The 26,777-nt window shown below is 42.7% G+C and overlaps 1 protein-coding gene across 2 annotated transcripts in view; it reads right to left on the bottom strand.

Annotated features, from left to right (window-relative positions):
- The window catches only part of oxsr1b (oxidative stress responsive kinase 1b), a 36,435-nt gene that overhangs the window by 5,325 nt on the left and 4,333 nt on the right, over positions 1–26,777 (bottom strand). For both annotated transcript variants that reach the window (XM_017406693.3, XM_017406691.3), the window contains exons 2-15: positions 22,991–23,103; positions 18,638–18,746; positions 13,241–13,382; positions 7,676–7,731; positions 7,482–7,591; positions 7,133–7,234; positions 6,107–6,240; positions 5,809–5,857; positions 4,989–5,054; positions 4,771–4,893; positions 1,990–2,025; positions 1,020–1,172; positions 857–912; positions 672–724 (exon numbers count right to left, since the gene is read on the bottom strand). In XM_017406693.3, coding sequence (XP_017262182.1) covers positions 672–724; positions 857–912; positions 1,020–1,172; positions 1,990–2,025; positions 4,771–4,893; positions 4,989–5,054; positions 5,809–5,857; positions 6,107–6,240; positions 7,133–7,234; positions 7,482–7,591; positions 7,676–7,731; positions 13,241–13,382; positions 18,638–18,746; positions 22,991–23,005 — 1,204 coding nt within the window. In that variant the 5' untranslated portion in view covers positions 23,006–23,103. The remainder of the gene's footprint in view (positions 1–671; positions 725–856; positions 913–1,019; positions 1,173–1,989; positions 2,026–4,770; positions 4,894–4,988; positions 5,055–5,808; positions 5,858–6,106; positions 6,241–7,132; positions 7,235–7,481; positions 7,592–7,675; positions 7,732–13,240; positions 13,383–18,637; positions 18,747–22,990; positions 23,104–26,777) is intronic.

Below are 26,777 nucleotides of genomic sequence, written 5' to 3' on the forward strand. Positions count from 1 at the left end.
GGGGGGGGGGGTACTGAAACAGAAAACCTAATGTTCCCAAAGAGGTTTTCCTGAAAGTTATGAACTGTCCGTTCCTTTCACTGGTTATCTGTAACTGACGTGCAAACGTCCGCGTCAGGACATTTTTATTAAACGGCTAATGAAGCAGGAAGGACTAGAAGAGTTTAAAAGTGCCGCCGTCAGCTTCTTTTATTTGGGGATGAAACACCTGAGAACTCAAGTTTTCACGCTCGAAAAAACAGCGAACAGTAAGGACCAACGGGTTCGACATTCCCGTCTGTAGCATAGACCCTGGTTTAACAAAGGGCTGACCTGTGACCTTGACCTTTGACTCCTGTGACATTTAAATCAACAGAGATCATCTGTGAGCCGCGAGGCGTCCAGCTGTGCCGTTTGACATTCCTACGTCGCACGGACAAGGTTTTCACAAACGGGCCACCCATTACCTTCACCTTTGACCCCCCCGTGACCTGGAAATCAATAGGGATCACCCTTAGCTCGTGAGGTGCAGTTTTCACATTCAGAGCTCGGACAAGAAATTGTCCACAAATGGACGGACGGAACCATGTATAATAAGATAATTAAACCAAATTACTCCTAAATTGTTTTGTTTTTAACTAAATAAAACAGTTTTTTTTTTTAAATAAAAATAAAATAAATACTCCACTTACCTCTTCCGGGCATAAATTCAAAGCGGATGTCATTTAGTTCCTTCTTTGAATTTCTGGGGGCAAAAAGAAAGGAAAAATATGCAAATCAGGGGGCAAACTTATCAATTAAATGGATGACAGTAATAAAAATGACAAATCCAGTTCTGATTATCTTATTTTTATAGCCCTGAAAAGGAGAAACGTACCTTAACCTTAATACCAAACTAATTGGAGATTGAACGTCGCCTGAAGCTGCTGGAATCTGTTGGAACAAACGTTTCTGGTTTATTTCACAAAAAGCTGGGCGGCGTAAACAATTCGGAGGTTTGCAATCAGCTGGGCCTTGAAATCAAAGTCGGGGCGACTGGCCTGAGCGGGGCCGCTGGGCGGGGGGGGCTCGGCCGGGACGGCTGGCGTGGGCTGCAGCGGAGGTTGACCCGCAGCCTGAGGTAGCTCGGCCTGACCCGTACCCGAGGCCGGAGGCTGGAGGTGGCTACTTAAAGGCTCCGGAGTCTGGAACAGCTGAGAGGAAACGGGTTGAGAGGAAACACTTCAGCTGCTGCTGCATGAAAATAAAAACCTGAGGAAAGGTACGACTCAAACTGACTTTCCTGTAATCTTTTAAACCGATCTTTACCAAAAGTTCTTCAGGCTTTCTAAAGCTATTTTCAAAGGTTTGCTTTAGACTTCGGCTGCTTTTTCACCGACTTTGACCATGCAGCTTTTACACAAATGGACAGTATTTGAAATTTATGTCTCATTCTAGCAAAAATCTGACAGGACCTGAGATTGAGTTTTCAGCTAGTAGCTTTTTCAGAATCACATCGTTGGTGCTCAGATACAGTTTTTTTTCCTCAAACTATCTTTATCTTTGGTATTTTTTATAGATTCAACTACAGAAATTGGAATAAATGCTGTCTTTGCGGCGGGCTAAAGGTAAGAGAAATAAAGTTTTTTGCTGGGGTTCTGTTATACGTTGACAACACAGTTCATCCCTTGTACTTTAAGCCTTTATATTTCTGAATGATTCCCATTCCAGAAACCCGTAGTTTAACGAACAGAAACAAAAACACTCCTAAAACGCTCACATGCTGTTTTGAAAATGAGCGAGAAAGCAGCCAGAGTTTAAAGAAAACGTACCATTCTGGGACACTAGAAGCGCCAACGCTGATTAGACTATAATAACTTGTTTCGCAATGAATAAATACGCTGTTGGTTTGAAGTTTTATCGACTTCAAATCGCTTTAATAAGAAAGCAGACTGTGTAGTTTCTTGGATATGTTAGAATAGCTTCAACAAATTAAGCAAATATAGTTTCTTTTAAATGAGCCAAACTCACCTCTGAATTCTGCGCTCCTTCCTTCACTCTTGGTGACTGTTGACAGAAAAATAAATAAATAAAGTTAGAGACAAGATTTCCCTGTGACAGCTTCACTGAAATGGAAATCGCATGCTTGAGTGAACAGAACGTACAAAAGAAATCAAAAAGGGGGGGCAAATCAATAAAAAACGGTTCACTCGTTTACTCTGCTCACGGAGCTGTTCATCCAGCTTATTCCAGATGTTTTATGATGAATACAGTGAAGATATATGAACTTTAATACATTCGTGTAAGTTTGATATAAACTTGATAAAACCGACCAATCAAGGTTTTCTTGTTTTGTCAATGTAACTACCAGTAATCCACATCAATAAACCAACCTGAACCATACAGGGTATTTAATTTATTTAAGATTTTTGATATGATTTGGTTTAACGCCAGGATTTGTCGGACATTTAATTCCCTCATTTATCAGAGAAACTGTTAGTAAGAAAGCTTGTCGCTGTAAATGTTGCCGTTTGTACCCCAATGAGCCACAACAATGAAACCAGTGAACGATGGGATGCTCCCGACAATCCTGACTCCGCTTATCCCTCGAATCGGAGTCGCAGAAAGAGCGGTTGCCGTGGCGACACATGCGGCGCAGTTAGCCCGCTCCGTGGCCGTTAACCCCGGTTTTCGCTCCCTGGGCTCCGACGAAAAGACGAAAACCCCACTTACCTACCCGCCAGCCACTGTCACAGCGTTGTCGCCTTGATTACAAATTGTTTTAATCGATATAAAAATGAACACAACTGAGCTGTAAACGAGTAATCCCTTATAATTCGACAACTGTAGCTGTACTTTTAGTAGGAGTAGCAGAGAAGCAGTATTAAGTTGATTTAAACCAAGTGGTAGCTACTATTATACAGTCCAAATAATAATCTAGAAAACTTCAGATAAGTTTGATTGAACTCAAAGAGAAGCAGAGAGAAACAGAGGCATTTCAGGCGAAGTGAAGACAAACTGACTTTACTGTCACCCACGTCTAAAATGGAGATTCTTACCCTGTGCGGCCACCTGGCCACAATGTGTGTAAAAAAAATGGGGTGAAATTCAGCAGAGATTTTAACTTTATCGTCAACAGCAGGGGTTCAGTTTGTCAACACAAAGCCGCACAGAAAAGAAGATGAGAGACAAATTTCAAGTCGTTGCTGGTCGTTAATTGTCTTGTTTAGGGTTATTACGAAGCTAATGAGTAGTTTTCCCTGTGTTCATTAAATGTGGTCAGTATAAAGCTAGTAATGGATTTGAGGAGAAAAAAAATAAAAATACAGATGGCTTCCAGGACAGGCGGCTCTCACAAGCAAAGTCGTTTTCTATCTTTAACGCTAAAAAACGCCCCACAAATTTATATTAAACCTAATAGAAAAATAGAAAGACTGTGAACGTTCCTTTATTTGTTACTTCAAAAGAGCCATAGGGAAGTGTGTAAACCTGACAATGAATGTCTTCTGGCTTGGTTATATGGCGCACAGGCTGCACATTCCTGGAACTGAAATACTACTGAGAAACCGTACGCCACGCCTTTGGTTTGCAGCCCAGTCGCCTCAGCACTTTGCTTTACGGCTCCACGTCCCGATCCTACATCTAGATAATAAGACATGTTCACGGTGTTCCTCGCTTTGATAACTTTGCCAAGCTTTGCCTTATTACTGATAACTGGTAGATAATAATCCAAAGGTTTTGACACTGAGGCCCCGGGTCGTTTTGGCCTAAGAACAGCTGGAAGGTCAATGGGAAATGTAACCGCTTGGATCAGCAGAGGCTCTCGTACGCCACTTTTAATTACTAACATTATTCCTGGGCACTTTAAAGGCCTGATGTGACAGCTAACACGAAATACATGACGTTAAAGTAGCTCGTTCTTCTGTTTTATGCTTTTTAACAAACAGAAACTTAAACAAATAGTCCAAACTTTTCGAAGAGGGGAGGTTAGGAACATTTAGTATCCTACCTGCCGTAGATAGCTCACAGAACGACCTTTACAGTGCCATTTATTTCACATCGCACTGTTTTTTTTTTTTTTACACTGAACTCTATTAGTTATATAGAAGCTCATACAGCAGCAGTTAGCTGTAGCACCTTTGGCAGGGTTATTATAACACTTCTATGGAGAAAAACAAAGTAATATGAAATCATATTTGTGTGAACTGAGAAGGTTTTTGAGACTGAAGCTGTTTGGAGACGGTAGAAATCCATTTAGGCTTCGTTCGGACCGGTTATTAGCACGTCAATCTAATTTTGAATTAATTCTTCTGTCACGTTTTAATGCTCAGAGATGAAGCTTCGGTTAGCTCAGTCCTGTTTCAGTAGCATGTAAATAAGATCCGCTGCTTTTTTTTTTCCCCCTAATCCTTCAAATATTTTGAAACGAGACCCGATAAGTCTTTGTGTGCGCAGCCCTGCCCGGCTGTCGCGTGCTCTCCACTAACAGGTGAGAGGCCTTCCTTGTTAAGGGAATGCCATCTGTATTATGGTGACAAGTAAACAACCCTGGGTGCAGGCAGCTCGAGTGGGTAGGAGAAGCGCACTTGTCGCCTGGGGGCACTAACAGGCTTCACCTGCTGCTCCTTTGACATCACACAAAACACACACACACACACATATAGGGGAGACTGAGTGGAGAGACAAACATGCTACTGCACAGACATGAGAATGACAGTTCAAACAGAGCACAATGATTAAAAGACATGACATGTGGAGGAATAAAGCAAAAAACGAAACACGCGTGTGGCGAAACGGGTCGCTTTATCTCACTCTCAAAGCTGCAACGGCCGCTTTGCCTTCTTCGCTTTCCTCGTCGAGCTCGTCGTCGCTCCATTCCCATTCGCCATCCTCCGTTTTGTGCAGACGCCCACTGGAGCCTGGCACCCGACGTACCTGACACATAGGCCCACGTAAATGAGCACACCTTCGAACGTTTAAAAATTTTTAAAAAAACGTGGTTTTACTCCGTTATTTCCTCGTCTCCTCACCTTTTTCGACCTCTCCGTTATTGTGGGCGTCCTGTGTATTAACTTCTCCAGTAAGTACTCGTGAGTCTGTCATGAGGCAAAAATAAATAAATAAAAAATTACTAAATTACTCAAAGCTTTACAAAGTCCCATTTTTGTTAAGTTTAGGGTTGAATTCACAACCCTTCCAATCAATTTCAAAGACAAATGTGATCAAAATAATCTTTTTTACTTCTTAAATATTATTATTCAACTACTCTTATTTGCGCATACTTGCAACAAATTTTTTGTACCTAAAAACAAAACAAAATAAAGTTTGTTCGCCATGTTTAAAGCATTTAACCGGAGTATACAGTTTGTTTTAAAGCAATGACAATGACTGCCATCTGCTGCTCACACAAGGTATTGCAGTTGTTTAGAGTCGCGCCAACCAAAGCTGCTTTATGAGATGTGTGACCTGCTGAATCGGCACTCTGGTTGTTCCTGTTGCTACGATACAGAGGCTGGTGTTCGGCTGTGTTTGCTGAAAACAGCCGTTAATGAGGGGAGCGCTGCGCTGACCTCAGCTCAGGTCAGACACGCTGACAGGTTGAAGATAAAACCCCCGAATCACACAAACCTCCCGGGGACGGACCTCATAATTGGTATCAGTTTCTGCAGTGACCTTCCCTTCAGATAACTGAAAACAGACCAATTAAATCCACGCATACAGATTAATTCTGATTATTAGAACAAGTGACCCCGTCTTTTTTTTTTTTTTTTTTAAATGAACCGCTGCCTGAAAAACGAAGCCGATGCTGACTCGCTGGGTTATTGATTCAGGAGGAGTTCAAGCACCTACCTTCGCTTTCTGAAAGAATTTATGCTTCAACAACTCTGACGAAGTTGGCCTAAAGAAAAAAAAAAAAAAAAAGGAGTGACATGAATCAGTTTTAGTAGTTTAAGTGTCCGCCATCTTGACTGAAGATGAGAAACAAATACTGCTTTTATTTAATAAACAAAATAAGCTGACATTAACCTGCTGCGTTGCAAAAAAAATTATGTTTTTACACAACATCTTAGATAAGATACAAAAAAAGGACACATTTAGATGAGTATATGTACTGGAAGGCCCTTTAAAAAACACGTTACATGATTACCTTTTCTCTGGGTCCTTCTGTAAACACAACGAGATCATCTTCCGGAAAGATTTGCCGTATTTCTTTACCATTTCCTTGTCTGTGATGCTGGTCTCAAGAGTTGGAGGGTCATTCTGCAGCGTCAGCATCAAGACCTGAGGGCACCAGAAATATTATGAGTCCCTGATTAAATTAGAATATGGTACGAGCTATGAATTAATACAAGGCGACACAACACCATATCAGACAATATACTGTATTTTCTGCACTGGATTATCAGACACACTGTCAATGAATAATCCATTTTAGAACTTTTGTCATATATAAAGCGCACCAGACTATAAGGAGAACCCTCGTGTACCTCCCAATTTTTGTAACACCCGAAGTTGGACGATTTCGGTGCTCTAGCGCAATGATTCCCAAAGCTGCGGTCGGGACCCCAGTGTGGGTCACTCAACACCAAGTAGGGGTCCTTAATTAACCTCCAGACATCAACTTACAACAAAAAACTTTGTTTTTATGCTACGTTTGCACCATAATTGTTACAAAAACTTGAAATGTAAGTCCACAAATTGATTAAAAAAATAGCATAATGGGTGTTAAGTTTGTGATGTCATTATGTTCCTGAAGCTGAAAAGTTTGGGAACCATTGCTCTAGCGGAGCTGGTTCGCCTGTATTAGCATTTCTATGATCCTTCTGTGAGAGATCACAAAGATAATCAAACGGTTCAAAACTCACGGAAGGATACTGCACCGACGTAAGCGTCAAGTATTAACGGCTCCAACGCTCGCTCAGGTCCGCGCACGGAGCCGAGTGCGACTCTAACTGAGCCTTAACGCTGCAAGCAGTGCAGCTTTGTAGTTTAACCAAAGATGCACTAAAACATCACGACTTCTTCCATATATAAGGCGCTCTGGATTATAAGGCGCACTGTCGTTTTTTGAGAAAATCAAAGGCTTTTAAGTGTGCTTTATAGTCCGGAAAAAACAGTAGTAGAATATGGTCCAAAATGATGAAATGTGGTACAATATTTTGGACTGCCTTACCTTCATCGGTGGGTATTTGTGATAAGGTGCAGCTCCGGTGGCAAGCTCAATCGCAGTGATCCCAAAACTCCAAATATCTGCTTTAAAATCATAGCCCTTCACCTAAGGAAGTTAAAAAAAATTAAAAATACTCAAATTGTGCTATGCCTTTATTTTTGAAAGAGATTAAAATAAATTACACAGCTGCAGACCATTTTTAGACATTTTTTCCACCCAACTTAAATATATTATTCTCACAGTTAAAGCTGTTTCTCAAACAGTGTTAGTATTCAGCTGCAGTAATGGATACTGAAAGTAGTTCTTTAATAAACTCCTAACAGAGTTTCCTGCACGCCAAGTCAGGACCGACCTGCTCCATGACCTCCGGGGCCATCCAGCACGGCGTCCCCACAAACGTCTTGCGCACTTTGTTTCGGGTCATGTCGCCGCCCGTGGCTAGAAAGGCACTGACGCCAAAGTCTGAGGGAGCGAGACATGAGTCAGTCAGTCCGCAGTAAGAGACATGGCGGCACGAGTGAGGAAAAAAACAACATCTTCAGGTACCTGCTATCTGCACTGAACCGTCATCTCCCAGGAGAATGTTTCCAGCCTTAAGGTCTCTGCAGAAAAAAAAAGATTTGAAAATATTGGATTTTTGTCCCCAAACTGTATTCAGGTTCTACATGGAACGACCTCAAAGCTCTCACATTCCTGTTTTTCTGTTTTTAGGACTTCATAAGTAACGCAGAGCCTGCAGTTAATTTGTTCATCCCTGCGATGCCTCTCCTGGCGGCGATAAGAAGATTCAGCGGGGGGGGGACAGCCTGTCTGACGGCCTGTCTGCCGCGTCGCCGCGAATGCTGCCATCTCGCCAGCCAGACAGCGTCGCCATAGCAACAGACGTTCAGAGGCAGGGATGGGGGTAGGGAGGGGGGTTCAAGCAAAAGGCGAAGGCATAAAAGTTAAGGACGGCAGCAGCAGTGCTGGCGAGGACACGTCTTTAAGGGACATTAATGTGCATTTTTAATACAGAATTATGGACTGAAAGACCCCGCCGGGATGCAGAGACTGAACACGACCGACCGGTGTGACATCCGAGACGACAAGCAGCCAGATTAGTTCACACAAATTACTCCTGAGACATCTTCACGCTGCACTGGCAGGCAGATAAAACATCTACATCTCAGCAGTTCCTGCTGCGGCCAGATGGGGGCACTAGCATTAAAAAAATTGTCCTTTTGTTGAAAAATAAATTCTGTAGGCTCACTCCGGCAAACATATTCGTCTAAATGAACTCAATAAAACAAACAAAGATGCATGTGTTTCAATCAGTGCACCAGAAACGAGATGTGCTGTAAGCTGCAGAGTCATAAAACCTGAAAAGCAATAGAAAACTTTTTATAACTTCAAGAGTTTCTCTCCCCCCCACTGAGGTTTTTCTGCAGGCTCCTTCACGGCACATAATATGCTAAAAAGGAAGCAAAGTGTTTGCAGACAGCAGTTCAGAGTGTCGCTGCGTAATTGAGCGAAGGGGCTGAAGGCGGAGGCAGAACGTGAAACATATCGGGCTCGTGAGCCTGAGAGCAAACGATGGGGATTCCCACCCCGGGGAGAGCAAAACACAAAGACAGGATCAGTGTCTTTCAGTAAAACAAAAACAAAAAAAAACAGCTGTTTGCATCTGTAGTGAGGCAACATTCTGATACGTCTTTATGTTTAGATAAGCCTAACTGTAAAAGTGTTGCAGTGAGGATGATTCGGGGGGGATGGGTAAGAGACTCCATCACATGTTAGACGTACTGTGTGACATATCTGAGCTCTGCGCCTCTGCAGCCTCGCAGCTGGGTGATACCAGGTCACAGGGTTTTGTTGTCTTTTTTTAAACTTTCCGCTTTCTCCCTTTGCGTGAAACACGTGTTCGATTGCGCAATTAGTTGCATTTTTTTTTATTAAAAAAAGGGGACCGGAGGGGAAGCATCAAACGAACCACGTGAGCTTCGAACGCCACTTCTTCTTTTAACTCGCCGTAACCGGAGCTCGGTCTTTACAGGAAACTGCTCCCGATGTTTCAGACGACTTTCTGCTTTACAACACCTGACTGACACGGGTGGGTAATTAACACGAGGACAAATTGTTGAGACGAGCACAGTGTGCCGTTTTTGGATTCTAGGCTCAGGAAAGAGTCTATTAAACACAAAGCTCTGCCAATTTGTCATTTTATAACATTATTTTAGAAAGAAGAACAAAGGGGGGGGCATCTTTAGGACATGCTGGGATCTTTCCAGGATTAATAAAAAATTTAAAAATGCACCATTTACAAAAAGCCATCTGTGCATGGCTTGTTTTCCTTTCTCTGCAAAACTTTGTTTCTATGAAGGGCCACTAAAAGTGAAAGGTGATCTTGTTTTCTGTTAGGAAAATATCCAACGAACCAATGACAGGTTTTTAATGGAACACTCAGAAAGTAATCACTGGTTGTTTAATCTACAACTGATTAGCTTTTGGAGTCGACCTGATCTTCGATGGCCGCCACAGTGAATCGACATTAGCCAACACGACGATGGCCGTAACTCAGCAGAGCTTACAGATGTCGAGCTAAAACTCGGTGCGTTAGCAGCCGAGACTCATCCCGAACACGTACTCCAAGCGCGAACAGATCGCACAAGATCTTTTTTTTTTTTTTAAATCTTTCCCCGATATTTATTAGAGTCACCTCTGGCTGAATGTTAGCAAAGTGCCTCACACACCACTGGAGGAATTTTAACGAAACTTCCAGAAACCAGTAAAAGTTATTAATGAACTAGTTGTATAATCTAGAACTGGTTAACTTCTAAAGTCAACTCAACTCAGATTGGCTGCCACAGCTAATTTACCTTAATTATAGCCTTTTTTTTGTTTTAGCCAAGGTAATTTTACAGATATTAAGCTAGATACTAGCCGAGTATTCTCCTAAAATAAATTACTTCAAATGCTAATGGATCAGACGAGATCCTGCGTTATTAAATGAAAATCACACATTACAAAGTCTGACGGAAACCCCATCATCATAAGGTGACTCTAGTTTAAAACGATGGCAGGAAAGGCGGCGGGGGATATGCATTCCTTTAAGGAATGCTAGGCCTACATTTACAAAGAAATAAAGAATAATAAATTACTTTATCGTTGTATTAGAGCCATGTTACTGCTATTATTTCTACCTTCAGTTCTTTTAGTAGTCACCGTTTTCACGCTTCTCGGCTTCCCGTTGCTACAAAAAGGATTTACTGCTGTTCAGCTTCTTTAAACTCAGAATATAATGAATATGCAAAAAAAAAAAAAAAGGGAGCGTCATTTTCTAATGGATTTACACTTCAGCACCCTGCGTTGTGATAGAAGCCAACAGTGTTTATGAATAGTGATCGACGCCATCTTTAAGACCCGCGGAGGTTATGGTTCACTGCAGCAGACCGTGGTGCTCCGAGAGGCAGAGCCGCAGGGTGCAGACCGTCATTAACATTCACAGAGGAGGAAGACGAGGAGGAGGAAGGAGCGACACAATGCACCACGCACATTCGAAGGAAAACTGTAACAGATAGGCTGACGTGATGCAAAAATAGCTGTCGTGTTTATTTGAACCAGAAATCAGGTGTTGCGTAACCAAACCGCACCAAACAAATGACTCAGATACGCTACCCTCGCATTTACGGCATGCTAAAATAATAGCCAGCCAGTGGCCAGGTGGGAACGGCCAAGGTATGAAACTGTCAGGGAGATTTATCCTTCTCATCTGGCAGCCACGTACCTTGCTGCTCCGCCGGGTCACCTCCTAAGACATTACATCCTGGTGCCAGGCTCACAATGTTCCTAACAGGGTTGTAAAAGAAGCTTTATTAGATGCTTCATGGCCCTTAGATGAGGATGAAATCCCCTCTCCATTCGCCTCTCTTTTAAAAATACCCGTTTGACCATAAAATCATCTCTCCCTTGCAACTAAACCTTGAGAGCTTTTTCCATACTGCTCATTTTCATTCCCGTACGCTCTCCACGGCCGAAGCAGAGAGCTTTCACTGGTAATTTGCTCGTCGACGGCCTCTTACGTTCGGCGTCTCATAATTTAAGAGCCCCTGGTTAAACTGGAGGCCAATTTTCTTTCCACATCGTGAGTGTGGTGTCAACCTGCTGCTGAAGCCGGGAGACAAGTCTCACTCCTTAATAATGACCTTTCGAGCCGCCGTGAACGAGGAGGCGGAACGCTTTGCTGCCTCGTGGCAAATGTCTCGAGCTGAGCCTACAAGCCCGGGCTCTGCGACTCTAATTGCTTCTCGGCCGTCCCGCGCTGGATCGAAACGACTCATGTGACGCTTCCCTCTCCGTCGCCGCGCCGAGGCTCCGTTCTCATATGATCCAGATTACACAGAGTGAACACATGAGCGCTTATTAATAAGAGCAGATAATAACCAACCCCTCCACTGTCAGTTTTAGTTTAAATACTCCTGATAAACAGCTCAGACATTGAGGATGTGGTGAGAAATCTACAGCAGCAGAAATCTTTGGATGTTTCACTGATGTTTTCTTAAACAAAACAGTGTTAAAGGTGGTCTTCACTCTCGAAAAGCAACTCTTTTAGTCACTGACGAAAGGCTCATTACGATGATTATACAGCTAATTTAGCACAAAAAGTAAGGAAATCTGTGTTTGGTTGATTATGTCTTTGTTGCAGCAATGCTTCTTGGCAAATAATGAAATAAATACAAATTCTAACTGTATAAGATTTAGTGCCAAGAAGCGTTGTTACAACCAAACAATTATTTATCGCTCCACCTTCACCTTTTACAGGAGGCAAATTTAATATTTCAACAGGCAAATAATTTGTCGCCTTCCAGTCCATACATTTACTTCCAACAAACACTTTAAAATAAAGAATTTAAAAAGGAGAAATAACTTCACTAAAACAGTAAATAAAGCAACATGAACAGGTTTAATAAGTTTGTAATGCAGTCATTTTAGATGAGCAGTGTTTGTGTTGAGCGGAAAGAATAAAATCAGATTCCATTTTTACATTTGCTTATTTGTTATATAAGCTTAAAGACATGACAGAAAACACATCGAGGCCCAGGTATGAGGTGTTTTTAGCCAGTAAAACTTGTTTTCCTGTCTTTGAGGAGCTCTTAGTAACCCGTCATCCATTAGATAAACCTTCTCAGCTGTCATTTATTTCACCTATCGTATATGAATACAATATTTTTTATTATTATGAGCTTGAAATTGTTTCTGAATGTCTTCCAGCGGTTTCACGGCTCAGTGACATTATAACCAGACTACTTCAGTCCTGTGTAAAACTTTACAGCGAATAAAAAAAATTAAAAAAGAGCCATAACTACTGCTTGACCAGATCCCAATGTTGTCCCTGACATTTAGAAATGATTGTTTGAGCCGACCGACAGCTACTGCCGCTTCCTATCCTCTGAATTGAACTCGGCACTAAAATAACAAATTAATCTGCACGAGTGGACAGAGAATATTAACTAAACGAAGAGATCCCTTCACGATAACACCTACTGTAGCACACAAAGAAAAATATCTTCATCCAAACAGCTTACAAGCAAAGAAATTGTTCCTAAACTTGATTTTTCTCCCTCTTGAAAGCAGCAGGTGCCAGGCAGTGTTTCTTGCTGCTGCCTTTGTAATAAAAAGATTGTGAAATGCACAGAACTGAATATGTGTCGGTCTCACGGGTTGCTCTACACACGGCAAGAGGCGAGAAAGAGGAGCTGCTGAGGGTGTCAGGTTAACAGAGAAGGGAGCGAATGGAGGAAATGTGAGGTTTTTGTAGCATCCAGGTCAACTGAACTGAGTTTTAACCTTCAATTAATCAATGAACAAGTTTTTCAACCACTGTCTAAAACAGAAAACATATTAGTCTCACAGAAATGTTAAATTCCTCATTAAAATGCTAAATTATTCCAAGAATAATCGAACACACGGCGGTCGTTTTAATAATGGGAGAGATTTGACAAAAACACAATTTTCCCTGGAGTCTCTGAGGGTCAGGACACTTGTTACGGGAGCAACAGAGCAAAAGGAAGTCAGTCAGGGATACGAGTTTCTCCTTGGAAGGTAAAGCGGTGGGTTTCATCAAACGCGGCCTACCTGTGGATCTGTCCGTTCTTGTGCAGGTACTCCAAGCCCTCGAGCACGTCTCTCAGCACCGTGGCTATGCTGGCCTCGTCCAGGACGCCCGTCTTGTGCTCGCCTCGGGAGATGATATGCTTGATCACGTCCAGCACTGAGCCTGGCGGACGGAGACAAACCAAAGAGAAAGTGGGAGGCTCGCCAAATCTGCGCGTCGAGCTTTCTCTGCCGAAAGCCGAGTGCGCAACAGGAAGTTTGTCGATAACTAGCGAATTCGCGCTCCTCTGATCGGGCACCAGCTTTAATAAACGTGGGTTAAACGTCAATGTCTCATTTTTCTAACGTCTGCTTAAGTTCAAAACATTAATGAAAACAGACACTTAAATGGACTGACATTCCGTCAAGGTGATTTATCAATAATCGTATAATTATGTAAATGAATTTTGGCGCGAACAAGGTCATTTATCCTCCAGCTTCAAAAAGAAGGGTTTTTAAATTCTATTTTTCTTTTGATTAAAGTCCTTTACCTGCATATGAATATGGTACAACTTTTGTTGTCTTTATTTAAATGAGTTTCATCTGAAGAAGTTAATAAAAATCAGAGTTGTCTGATAACTCTGTAGACCAGAGATGATCAGAAATATTTAATAAAACAATAAATATTTTTAAAATGAATGATTTTCACATGAAACTGAGTGAAAGTCTGAACTTAAAAACAGGTGCGTAGGGTAATATTTGTGGCAACTAATCAAACTGTTGCCTTTGTCTTCGGTGACCCGGCTGTTTAAAAGCCAAAGAGGCGGGTCAGTTTACCGTTTTCCTTTGTGCGCCTTTCCGACCAAATAAACGGCTGAAAAAGAGGCTCCGCATTCGCGTCCGCCTTGACAGAAGATTGTGCAACACTGGCGACCGGGGGGGGAAACAAAGCGTAGAAAACAAAAAGCGCGCCACTTGCCTGACAGGCTTTATTGTGCTGCATTGAGACGGCAACACAAACATCACACCGCTCCTCCATCCATCTGTCCCTGACACTCCTGCACACTCAGCTGCAGCACTTGCAAACATCAGCTGGAAACGATCCAGAGATGGTGCACGACGAAAAAAAAAATCCAGGATTAAATTGATCGGTTTTTTTTTTAGGGTTCTCCCCCTTCTCCACCCCTAGAAGGAGTTACTGCAGAGTCATAAATACGGCCAGACAGAGAGGAACAGGGGAGGTTAATGCATTATTTGTGCACCGTGATTCAGCATTCAAAGAGAGTACAGACAAGGAAAGGAATTAAAAAAACAGTTTGTATGAAATACCAGCTGGGTGTTTACAGTAAATATAAAAAAGTAAAGAAAGAAGAGGAAAACAGGCTATGGAGGGAGGAAAGGAGAATTAAAATAAGTAGAAAAAAATGATAAATTCAATCCTAATAAGCTTATAAATAAACTGAAGTGACTAAACAGTCACCGTGTGTCACCCTGCATTGCATTTTCCACACAAAGTGCTATTTTTTTAAATGAGTAGCACGTTTGCACAGATTATATACATCATAAAGCCTCCTTTAAGATGGCACCGGGAATAAAGTGTGTGGAAACACACCCAGGATGAATCAGGCTTTAGATGCTGTCTAAATACCAGCCCCCCTGTCAGCCCTCCTCGAATTAAACCCACCTGTCTGAACTTTTTTTATGCCTCATTAGGCCGTTTCGGCAAGCTCCAACATCCCGACGGCTTAACGGCCCAAAAGGTTCGTTCTGCACGGGCGAGGCGAGATGTCTGCCGGCGTTAATTTGAATGGCGCCTCTCTCCAAAACCCCCGAAGGAAGAGTTTATCCAAATTGCAGGGAGCAAATTGAGTCGTGACGGCAGAGAGCACCGTGGAGCATGCAAATAACTCCGGGGGAAAACGGCAAATCATTGTTTCGGTTAGACGACGGGTTAGGCAAATCTCTGCGCCTTCAGTTCAGATTTTAAAACGGGGAAAACTGACACTTTTCTCACCCGCTCTGTTTCGTTTCTGTTAAAGCAGCAAGTTAAAGACGAGCTGAGAGGGTGAGGGAGGAAGAGGCAGGAGAGGGAGAGGATGGACAAGAAACCTGGTGCCAAGTGTGCTAAAGGTGCAAGACGAATGCCAAGTGAGGCTGGATAAGGAGCCGGGGTGGGACTGCAGCAACGTAGGATTGGTATAATAACAACACCATATTGGCTCAGGCTGAAGGCCATCTTTATCAACATTTTAATAAGTTACAAAACTATCAGAGGGGAAATAACTTTTTATAACAGAGTAGAATTTTAGCAATAATAATAATAATAAAGATGTAAACTCTGCTGCAAGCTACTTTTACAGCAGGAATACGTCTTCTCTGTGGTGCTGAAGGATAAATAACTCCAACATGCTTGGAAAAACAAAAAACTTTAAGTCATCATTAATATTCTTTATGTGAAACACGGTCAACTGGTGGCTCATGGGCCATATTCGGCCTGCAAGTTAATTTCATCCGGCCGACAATGGACTAAATTATTAAAAAGGTATAAGTACAATCAAAAAAAAGGAGCTTGTTGCAGCCCAGGACAGAAAGAGTTAATAACAGGAGTGTCTTAGCCAATCAGACTGCTCGCTCGCAGGATGTGGTCACGTCTGCAGGTCTTTTATTATCTTAGTGACTTGTTGGAGTTGTAGGAGGATGCAGGAGGTCGTTCTTAAGCCAGAGATCCTGAGTTAGACTTTCAAAATCTATGTTTATTTATGTTTGACAATCTTAACCAAACCCAGACTCCTATTTAATGTCTATGACTATGATTAGACCAAAAATAAATAAATAAATAAAATCACTGCTAATTAAGCCCAAGTTTAGCCTATAAATATCTATAGAATGAGGACTTCTCAATCCAGAGTTGTCTAAATTAAAACTTTTTTTTTTTTTTCAAAACTCATCTCATCTTTTTTTTGGTCGATCCGATTGTTAAATTTAAAGTCGCAGCTAAACTTTATCAATCAAAACTGAAAAAGCAGAAAATAAAAGAGCACGGTAAATGCCTTTTGTATTTGGCAGAAGAAAACTGAAATTAAAGCAAACAAATCCATCCTAATTATCAGACAGATGGCTCATTAAAGCCTTATTAAACATTCAAACGATCTATGACAAATGATTTATGCTGAAACTTACACTAAAAAAGTCAAACGACTTGAATGTTTCTGTTCTTTGACACCTTGTAGTTTGATGATTCATGATCTCAAACTGATGCTGAAGAAAATTTGGTTTATTCGTTCATACAAAGTGGCTGATTTTTTTTTAATCTCCCCTTATTTTGATAATTAAGTAAAGCTTCCTGTTACAGGTCATCAGATTTCATTCTGGAGCCTGGGTACATCTTAAATGTGAAGTTAGTCCATGACTTTTTACAGAACGATACCTTTTATCGGTGTAAATGCTCAAATATTTACCAGTAAATTAAGTTTTACTATCAGAGGCATTCCTGCTGCAGCTGCAGACGGCGCTGGCGCTCGACTGATGGCGTTAGCAGCGGCGACAGGCTGAAGGAAGCACTTCCTCCGTTTGAAACGGCACGACTCATATTCTGTCCCTGCAGGTTTTAGTGGACGTCTCTCAGGAAGGTGAGTTCAGTCGGCGACGGGTTTGCGCGGAACTCTAATGAAACACTTGTTCGAATGTCACATTTCAGAAGAGAAATGTCTTGAGGGAGCCCCCACGCCCGTAGCGCAAACACTTTATTTCAACGTTCAGCGCTGTGGGTTTGGGGTTGAGTGGGTTTGTCAGAGTGGAGGTTGGTTTTGAGTAAAGATTAGAGCTCTGCTGATTTGGATGAACAGCATGTGACACTCAGTCCAGCTAAGTATTAGGAATCAGAGCTTCCACAGTTTGGAATAAAAAAATAACACTTTAGTTATTTAGAGACACTTTAAAACTCCTGATAAGTTTGCAGGTTTAGGCCACTAAAATATCCAAACTAGAAAAAAAAAAAAAACTGAACAAGTGACATACAATAATCAGATTTTGTCTTTGATCCAGTTAAAACAGGAAACTAACATTTGCTTTGGAGGAACTACAACCTACTTAGATGTAGCTTTTTATAAACCCGTTTTCAAGGAGTCTCGACTCCTTTATCTGTGGCAAATGCAGTAATATGGCTTAAGGAGTATGAGTAACCACAACAGAATGCAGTTTGACATCCTTCTCTTCCGGGAATCAGACCTCTGCGAGTGTTTTTGTTCGTAACGACAAAGAAAACGTCTTCCAAAATGGACTTAATAAGAAGAGGAAAACGCCAGGGCTTTGTCTGATCAATTGTTCGGCCGTTAGCTGTTTTTCAAAAGCAGAAGGGACAAAGACAGGATGGGGTCGGAGGGTTTCTTGCGCTCCGTCAAGCCAGATGATCAGACAAGAGCTGGCCTTCCTGGAGTCTGGTATGCTCCACCCTGCGGAGTGACGGTCTACTCGCCCTCGCTGAGGTCCGTTTCCATGGCAGACGTTGCCACGGCTATCGTTTAATTACCCCCGCACAATAAAACTCAACATCAAGTGCCTCTGTTTAACCGGGATAAAGAGGAACAAGGCCGTCTTAAGTTGTTTCGGCCCCCGCTGCGCTGGCTGGCTGGCTGGCTGCTCGAGCGTCGCTTGGCGGGCGCGACACCCCCCCACCCCCACCCCCCCCCGAACCCAGCTGCCAGGCGCCTGCCAAGGGGTTGGTGATTTGAGAGTATCTGAGTGAGCCAGGCATGCCACCTGGGCACAGACCGTTACAGTGGGGACCGCGTCTCTGCAGAGGCGCTGAGGGGAGCCGCGAAGCACACAAATTGAGAATAACGCTTTAAGTGACGGAGCGTCTCAGCGCAGCTCATCTTGAAGAACTGAGCGTGAGAGATGAAAGCAGCTTCTTTGAGGGGTTTTCATCTGTGCCTGAGAACAAAACACTTTCCCTCACATGTTGGTGTTTGTTCGCTTTAGTACGTTTCGAATATTTTGGCTCCGCTTTTCGCTCCTCTCGCTCGGTAATTGCAGCGCTGCCGCATGGTTGCCATGTGGGCTGTCGTTCCCCCTGCACTGTCATTAGCTCGGCGCGGAGTTAAAAGCCACGGAGAGCTGCAGCCTCGCGGGGAGCACAATGAAAACCGGTGCCGTCACATTCCCGATAATAACAGTTCAAACCACAGGCGGCACGCCACCCGGCCCTTCCTGCGAGTCCACGCTCATCACGAGAGGCCACGCAAAAGAGAAGACTCAACCCCCATAATAAAACTAACCCCAACCCATCCTCCTGGTCCCCCTTCTCAGGTAATTAAACCCTTTAGTAAATAATAGGAGTAATTCATTTGTATGTATATGATCAGGAACCTCAGAGTGACTGATAGGGGGGGTTGACAGATAATGGAAGGAGGAAACTTGAGTAAAATGGGGTGCACTTACCACCACTGAGCAGCTTCATAACCAGCCACAGCTCGTCCTTTACAACAAAGGACGTGTAGTAAGACACAATATTGGGGTGGTGGCACTGGCTCATGGCCTGAATTTCTTTCTGTTGGAGGAAAAAAAACAAAAAACACAACATGAATCAAGTAACACAACCCTATCCTAGATAGGGATATTTACTGAAGCAATAGCAACGTATGTGTTTCCAAAATTATTCATATAAACATGGTGACAAAGTAAGTTTCTAGAAAGGAAAACATGAAAGCAAATTAAGTGATACTTTAATTAGACTCATTCCGCAATGTATGAGAAATGGTAGAAGGAGAGAAACCCGACGCAAACACAAGCGGCGCCTTCGAAGCTGCTCGAAATCTTAATGACGTCAGTCGAACGGAGAGAAATAGGCTAGGGCGACGTAATGCACAGCTATGCAGGAGCAACGAGAAGAGAAAAACTCCCAGAGCTCGGCTCTTTGTGCAGCTTTAAAGCGTTCGTTCTCTGTGTGGGTTGTGTGTGCTTGGAAAGCAGGAGAGCTGAGGTAATGCTGGCACAGAGGTCTAATCCATCACTTCACCACCAAAACCCGGAGTCACTCCAGGACAGAGACGCTTCCTATGAGAAAGGAAATCTGGCTGCCTTTCAACGGCACAGAAACTCGTCTTTTTGTTTCCGTCTTTGAGGACCAACATGTGACTACACAATGAAACTATTCAACTAAACGGCCCCATATATGTATTTGCTGCTACGTACAAAGATATTATAAAACTTCTCTGATTTAACAAAGCAGGTAAAAATAATAGTAATGTGTAAATTTATTGGACAGGAACGACCGTCTGCGGCAGAAAGGGAAGAAGTTACGATAACAAATGTTGGAAGCTGTGATGTAAATTATATTTAACTTTTTAAGCCGATTCAGGGAACTAAATAAGTAAATATTGTAGCGTTTTGGAATACAGTTATTAGAAATCCTAATCCGTGCCGGACAGGCTTGTCAAAATGCACGTCTCGACTCCGAAGCTGCGAGGACTTGTTAAAGAGTTCGGTCAATAAATGTCTCTGGGTAAAACGGCATGTAATCAAAAGGCAGATACTCCATCAGCATAAATGCTTACTTTACACTTTGTGCATTAACAGCAGAGTGACTCAGCCGCAGAGTCGTCGATATCGAGCTGTGGTTCTCAGTCTGCGCCCTCAACGAGAAACGCTAAAGCGCTTCGGCATATGACTTCAGAACGCAGAAAACATTTAACAAAAAAAAAAAAAAAGGATTAAGAGGGTGGATAAAAAAAGCGCGCAGGTACAGACATGTTTAAAGGCACAAAGACATGAAGAGGATGAACTCATTAGATCCCTTAGATCCCCCATGATTCTTTGGAAAAAAGGAAGAGGGCGTGGGACATATGCTTTAATTTCATTATTAAAATCAATGTAAACCTAGGTTGCAGCAAAGATTTTGGATATTATGTCCAAACTAAAAACCCATTTACAACCCTTCATCGGACTCTGACGTTCAAAAAAATAAGAAAAAAAAGTAACATATTACCTCTACAATACACCTTCCCAACAGTCTTTTGTTTGATGGGTGGGGGCTGCAGTGACTTCATACCAACACGGGCATTTAGAGCAGTCTGTTATTCGATTCACGCCACTTTGAAAAGACGACCAGGCGCGCCTCTTTGTCGCTACAGCATAAAGCATTTGGACAGCAAGAAATAATACTGTATCGCTGCTCCTTCAGCATCTCCAGCTTCACTTACTACCTGCCTGGAGGAGATAAGGGCGTGGATGAATCAAGACTGCTCCAAAACTGAGGCCATACTGATTGGCACCCCTTACCAGGTTCAAACATCAACTATAACGACTATTTCCTTTTCTGGACAGGACATCCCCCTCTCCGCCTCTGCTACACATCTTGGGAGTAAGAACGGACTTCCATGTCACACTTGAAAAACCCCATTAAGCGTTTGTCATCTCCGTAATGTCTCCAAACTCTTTCTGATGCAGAGAATCTCCTCCAGGCTCGACTACTGCAACTCTCTGTTTGTTGGACAAGCAAACAACCTTCAGAAGCTTCAATACATTCAGAACAGCGCAGCCAGGATTCTATTGCCATATCTTCCAGTATCAATGGCATGACAACACGTATTTCCCTGGTACAACATGTCGAGAGTGGGTCCACATCATTTATTTGTTGCCTCAGACCAAGAAGACACAATCCCTCAACCTTCTACGTCCAAATCTTTGACAAATGATGTGAACGTCCATTAGAGAAAAGAAAAAAAAATGACTTAAGGAAACAAGATGGGAGCAAAATACAGAAGATAAATGATCAGAACAGGGAAGCTGGTGGCTCTCTGAAATGTCACCGTGACATGAGTGATGTGGAGTTGTCCGTTTTCATTAAAAAAATAAAAAATTAAAAAACTGAAGCTGCCTCCCTAATCTACTCACCACTGCTCATTAAACTTTCTGGTGTTCCAGTGAATCCTTTCGCGCTATCTACGCTCAGGATTTGGACTCTGTTTAGGTTTCATTTAAAGTTTTTTTTTGTTTTGTTTTGTTTTTTTTTATCTCCCCTTCCACTTGGACGCCACAACTGAGAAGTCATTTCCTTCCTCTCGCCGCCTGTTACATGTGGCACGGCAGAGGCGTCTAAACGATCAGAGAGGTCCACAAAAATGGCCTTTTTATACTTTGAGTCCCCTTTTTTTTTTCAAACTAGGCACTGAGCTGCTTCTCTGTTTTGTCCGTTTTCCTACAACCACGGGATGACCTTCTGAACCCCGGACCTCATCAGAAACGCCTGGCGGCTTGAACATACAGTGAAGTAGACGTTATATTCTACTTCTCTGGAAGTCTCTTTCCGAATTAAGGAGCTCACATTGTTACTCACTGTAGAAAAAAAAAACCTCTCCTGTTAAAGGCTGGTCTGCTAACATGAACCAGTACATCCCTTCTCTGGAACATCAAATTAAACAAATTTATTTAATCAAATAAGGAACTGAATTCGACAAACTCATCATCTTATGCTGGGTTAAATAAAATCTGAACACAAAACCCTTTGAGTCCGTTCAGAGAAGGTTTAAATGAACGTAGACCGGTTCTTGCCACTTATATTTTTAAAGTAGGCCTGATCCATTTAGTAATTGCCCTGTCTGAGAACTTTGAGCTAAAAAAAAAACAAAACAAACATCAAATAAATGGCCTATTGTAACAAACTGAATAGAGTGCTAGTTCACACACACTGGTGCCACTGAATCACAGGGATGGCACACACACAGAGAGGCCTCTATAAAGGCAAAGTTACATCACTGATGGCCACTCAGGACATCGCACACACACACACACACACACACACACGACTCAATCCTGCTGCAGCATGCACACACCAACTACAAAAAGGTAAGTTTATTCCCAAAATACGAGGTGGAATGCCAAAAGCTGCACAACTAGGGTTAAAATATTAATATTGAGATTGATTGATTGTTACAACTATTAATTGATTTTTGGTTTATAGAAAAGTCTCCAAAACATCTGACCCATTTAGTCTGTCAAAAACCCCGCGCTGTTACGCTCCTGTTCCCAGAATAAACACAATACAGCGACCCAGATATGTGACGTTTACAAACAAGCTTAAAGATCCTCGAGTTCTTTTACAAGCTGTCACAGCCAGGTTTCAGGGCCGAAACGTCCGAGAGGCGCTCTGGCTTTCATTTGACGCTGTGGGCCGAACGCAGGAAATCCGACCGCGGGAGCATTCCGAGCGACCTACTGCTGCGCGGAGAATCTGGGACCAACATTCCCCTGACTCATCCTGCTGAGATCGGAAGGTGGAGAAAGGTTTAGCATCGCCAGTGACACGGGTAGCGTTACACAATATTTATTTCCTGCGGGTTACTTTCACAGACTTCCAGAAGAGCGCCTCGAACCTCGAAGGACTGGAAACATACATTAATCACCTGTTTGGCCTAAAATATATGGAAAAAAAACAATTAGGTCGTGTTCTAAATGGAAGATCTGTTGGATACACGGTAAAACCTAAGAAGAAGAACTACAAACAGGCATCTGGTATGAAACACGACATACACATGCCACACGGTAAAACGACGAGACGAGCTGCAGCAACAGAGCGGGGAAGATGTCCCACGGCGGCCTGATAGTTTCCTCTTCCGGAGAACAACGAGAACAGTGTCCGAAGTGACGACAGCTCGGAGAGAATGAGCGACGGAAAGCAGAGGTAGCGCCGACCTCCGTCCGCGCGGGCAGGAATACAGACACCGTGAGCGGAACGCTGCTTTCGGACTCCACGTGGCCCGGATGACGCGTCTCAGCGGCGTGGGTAAGGCTTACCAGGAGTTCATCCATACTCGTCTGGCACTTCTCCAGGTTGATGCGTTTGATGGCCACCTTCTCCTTGCGCGGTATGCAGTAGGCTGCCTGGACCACTGCCGTCGCTCCACTTCCTGAAACGCAAAAAAAAACAACAACACAGCAGTGATTCATTCCAGTTACTGAAACTCTCAGAGCAGCACCAGAACGATGGTCCTTCCTTCTAGGACTGTTCTGCAGCGTCTCCTTGGGGGGGGGTGTCTTCAGGTGTCCCCAGGTCAGAAAGGACATACTGTTTAAAAAAAAAAATTCCCCTTCTTCTTTATAGTTATTATATTATCGCCATCATTCGAAAATTTCGCTTTTTAAAACGGCTCAACAAACTCCACGGTCTACGAATGACTCTCAGCTACCGCCGCGTCAAACTTCAACTCCATCGCTGGAAAATTCAACGAGTTGTCGCCATTTTTGTGTTGGCTAATGTCACCCAGCTGTGGCGGCCATCTTGAATCAGGTTGAAATTGAAAATGGAATCGGTTGTAGATGAACTGCCAGTGACTACTTTCTTAAAAGTTTCACTAAAATCCATCCATTAGTTTCGTGAGATATTTTGCTAACAGACGGACGGAGCCGACTCCAAATAGTTAACAGCAAAGGGTTTTGCAGAACCTGTTAATGCTCGGAATACGCGTTTGGGGATCGGACTCGGCTACCGCCACGCCAAACTTTAGGTCAATGTCTGCAAAACTGACAGAGACGGAGCCATTTTTGTGCCTTTTAAGATCAGCTGGCTTAGGCGGCCATGTTGAATCTGGATAACTCCAGAAGTTAAATCAGTCGCCGTCGTACAACCAGGGTGGGTCATGAGATATTTTGCTAACAGACTGACGCAGACACGAGCAAACGCATTATCTCTTTAAGTCTTTTGGCAGAGGGCAAGAAAAAAAAAAAAATTAAAATTGGCTCCTGATTAGCAGAATATTCTCTTATCTTCTTTCTGTGGAAATGGGCCTCGCAGCGTGTCGGAGAGAGACAGCCGAGTCGGTCATCCACCCCACCCCCCCCACCATCTCCAACCAACCTCTCCTGATCTCCTATTAGCTCCGGCCAAACATTAACAAAGCGCTCATTGTTCGGAGTTTTCCTTCGGTCAGAATGGCACCGAGCAAAAGAGGGGTTCCTAAAATTAGATAGATGTATACAAATAAGCAAATAAATAAATAAATAAAAGCCTGATTTGAATTAAAAAGTAAAAGGCCCTCCCTATGGACACGTCCACTTTATCCAGCTATTTTTTTGATTAAAACATAATTATTCCTTCAGGCTACATGCCAGCAGCAGGGAACAAATATACATTTTTAGCATCTAAACAAACAGTCTGGAGTTACAGACGGAATGATTGCTGTTTCAAATAATCTAATAAACCAGGAATGTCACTGTCATTTTCTGATTATTTTTTTTTTTAAACGGCTTCCCAATGAAAGTGAAAGCTTTTAATAACGTTTGACTGGCATTAATCAGCTCAACAATCCTCCCACCAGATAAAATATTTAAAAAAGGGGCCAAACACCAGCGCTGTCCATTTAACTTCCTGCACTTCGGCCGGCCAGTGATGGCGAGCTCGGCCTGGCCGGGGCTGCGGGGAGCCGGGTCCCCTGCCGGCGGCGGAGCTGAAAGTTCCTTCGTGCAAACATACGAGCGGCGACTCGAGGAGGCCGGAGCACGTGAACTCCCACGGAAGAGGAGCATCTACACGCTGGAAGAACATGGATCCTGAACCAAAAAAATGAAATAAAAAGAACTGCAGCAGTGGTTTAACGAGGACAGTGCTGCTGTAAAGGCACCGGTGGCATCAGTTTCTGCTTCCTCCTCCTCCGTTTCAAACACCGAGTTATCTTATAAACAGTGTGTCATTTCTTATATTCTTAGCGTTATTGTTTTGTTGTTGATTGAATCTTTGTGTCGTTCGAAATGAATAAAACGAAGCTGAGGTGAAGAAAGACAAGAAGCTTTCTGAGTCTGTAGGACCTGGAGGACGTTTTTATTCGATAAATGAAGTCAATGCAAGGATGTGAGGATGACGGGGGTCGGCAAATGACCCGATGAAGGTAGGATCTGTCTGAGCGGACAGTTTTTGAACATCCCAGCTCATTTTTGGGGCGCGATAAGATGTAATCTAGGAGCCTCAATCAGGCGCAAATCATAAAAAAAACAAGGATTCTCACAAACAACCGAACATCCCAGAGTCTCTCCATCCAAACTGACAGAAAAGCTGATGGCGGGGCTTTGAAGGACTCATAAAAGATTTATTTTACTCCTCTTTTAAGCAAAAAAAAAACAAGTTAACTGAATGTCTAAGCTGTATTTATTGCCTGCCACACAAGTTAAAAGAAACTCAATCACTATATTAAAGTTACTTTATTAGGAAAATAAAAAGTAATGAAGATGGAGCGGCTGTCTGTAGAACATATAGGTATTTATATATTGGACTTTTGGTTAAATTTCTCTTTTTTTCCTGGATTTTATGTTTTGGTGACATTATGAAACGACTGGTGGTACAAAAAGCTCCGTTGAATTCTTCATGGTATTACAAGAAACCTAAAAAACATCCAAAAAAAACCTGAAAAGAAACCCTCAAGATGCTGTCAGCTTGTATGGACGACTCTTCTGTTCCTGGAATAGTTAAGAAACATATTTTTTTAATTATTTATTGAAAGCTTGAACTCATCACGTGCGTCAACCTGTCGCAGACGGCGTGAACAAACCCGAACCGTCCCCGCCGGCGACACATTGCCAAAACAAGCCTGATCTTTTTGAAAGAGCGGCTCGTGTTTTCTGTAAGCATGTTTCCTCTAAACAGCTCCCGCTCCGAGACGGGAGCCCTCGAGATCGGGACTCGACCTGGCAGGAGGGCAGCGGCTCGCGGCTCAAACTCCCTCCAGTAAGAACGGTTTCCCACCCCCACCTCCCAACTCAAAAACGAAAGCAAAACGAACCAAAAATAATAACGAGCTGAATAAAATCCTAAGAAAGAAATAAAATTAACGAACCTCAAAAGGCCGTAAAATTACCAAGAGGCGAATTAAACCTTGTACGTTTGCATACAGCACAACGATTTTATGTGTTCTTGTTGGGGTCTGCAGTATATTTTTATGTTCGTACCTTTACCTATTGTTTTGTTTTCTTTTACTTCCATTTTATGGCAGGGCCATGAATGTGGAACTTCGAACGCAGCTCCGCTCAAACTTAAATCGGCCTCTTGTGGTCGTCTCCATCGATCCCGCTCAAAGCCAGCTTTACTGAGAGGACCTGCGTTTATTAACGAGTTGTTCGCTTTTTTATTTACTTAAATCAACCCAACTGATACTGAAGCAGAAGCGTTTTATAAAACCTGACGCCGGGAGAGGATTTCCCCACCTAAAGTGAACAAATCTTTGTTTAAACAGCAGCTTTGCGTCGGATTTACTCGTAATTAAAGACAAATAATTCACATCCGTTTGCTCTTCTTTACTCCTACAAGCACAAATATAATAGTCAGAAATTATATTATCCTCCACCTGTTAAAATCCACCCATCTTTACTGGTGTTTCAGTAACAGAATCAGGCCCACTTTCCTGATTTTACGACATTTTCTTTGTTTTTTTAAGCACATCTGCCAGTAGAACCCCTGTAAATTATTTCTACAAAGACACAAAACAGCCTCAGTTCTTTATTTCTAAATGATGGTGATAATAATTGACTAATCTCCACAGAGGGAATTTAACGTTTCCTGCATTAGTAGCCATTTTCATAAAAGTAGCAGAAACAA

Source organism: Kryptolebias marmoratus, linkage group LG21 (genome assembly GCF_001649575.2).
Source record: "Kryptolebias marmoratus isolate JLee-2015 linkage group LG21, ASM164957v2, whole genome shotgun sequence".
NCBI classification, from domain to species: domain Eukaryota; kingdom Metazoa; phylum Chordata; class Actinopteri; order Cyprinodontiformes; family Rivulidae; genus Kryptolebias; species Kryptolebias marmoratus.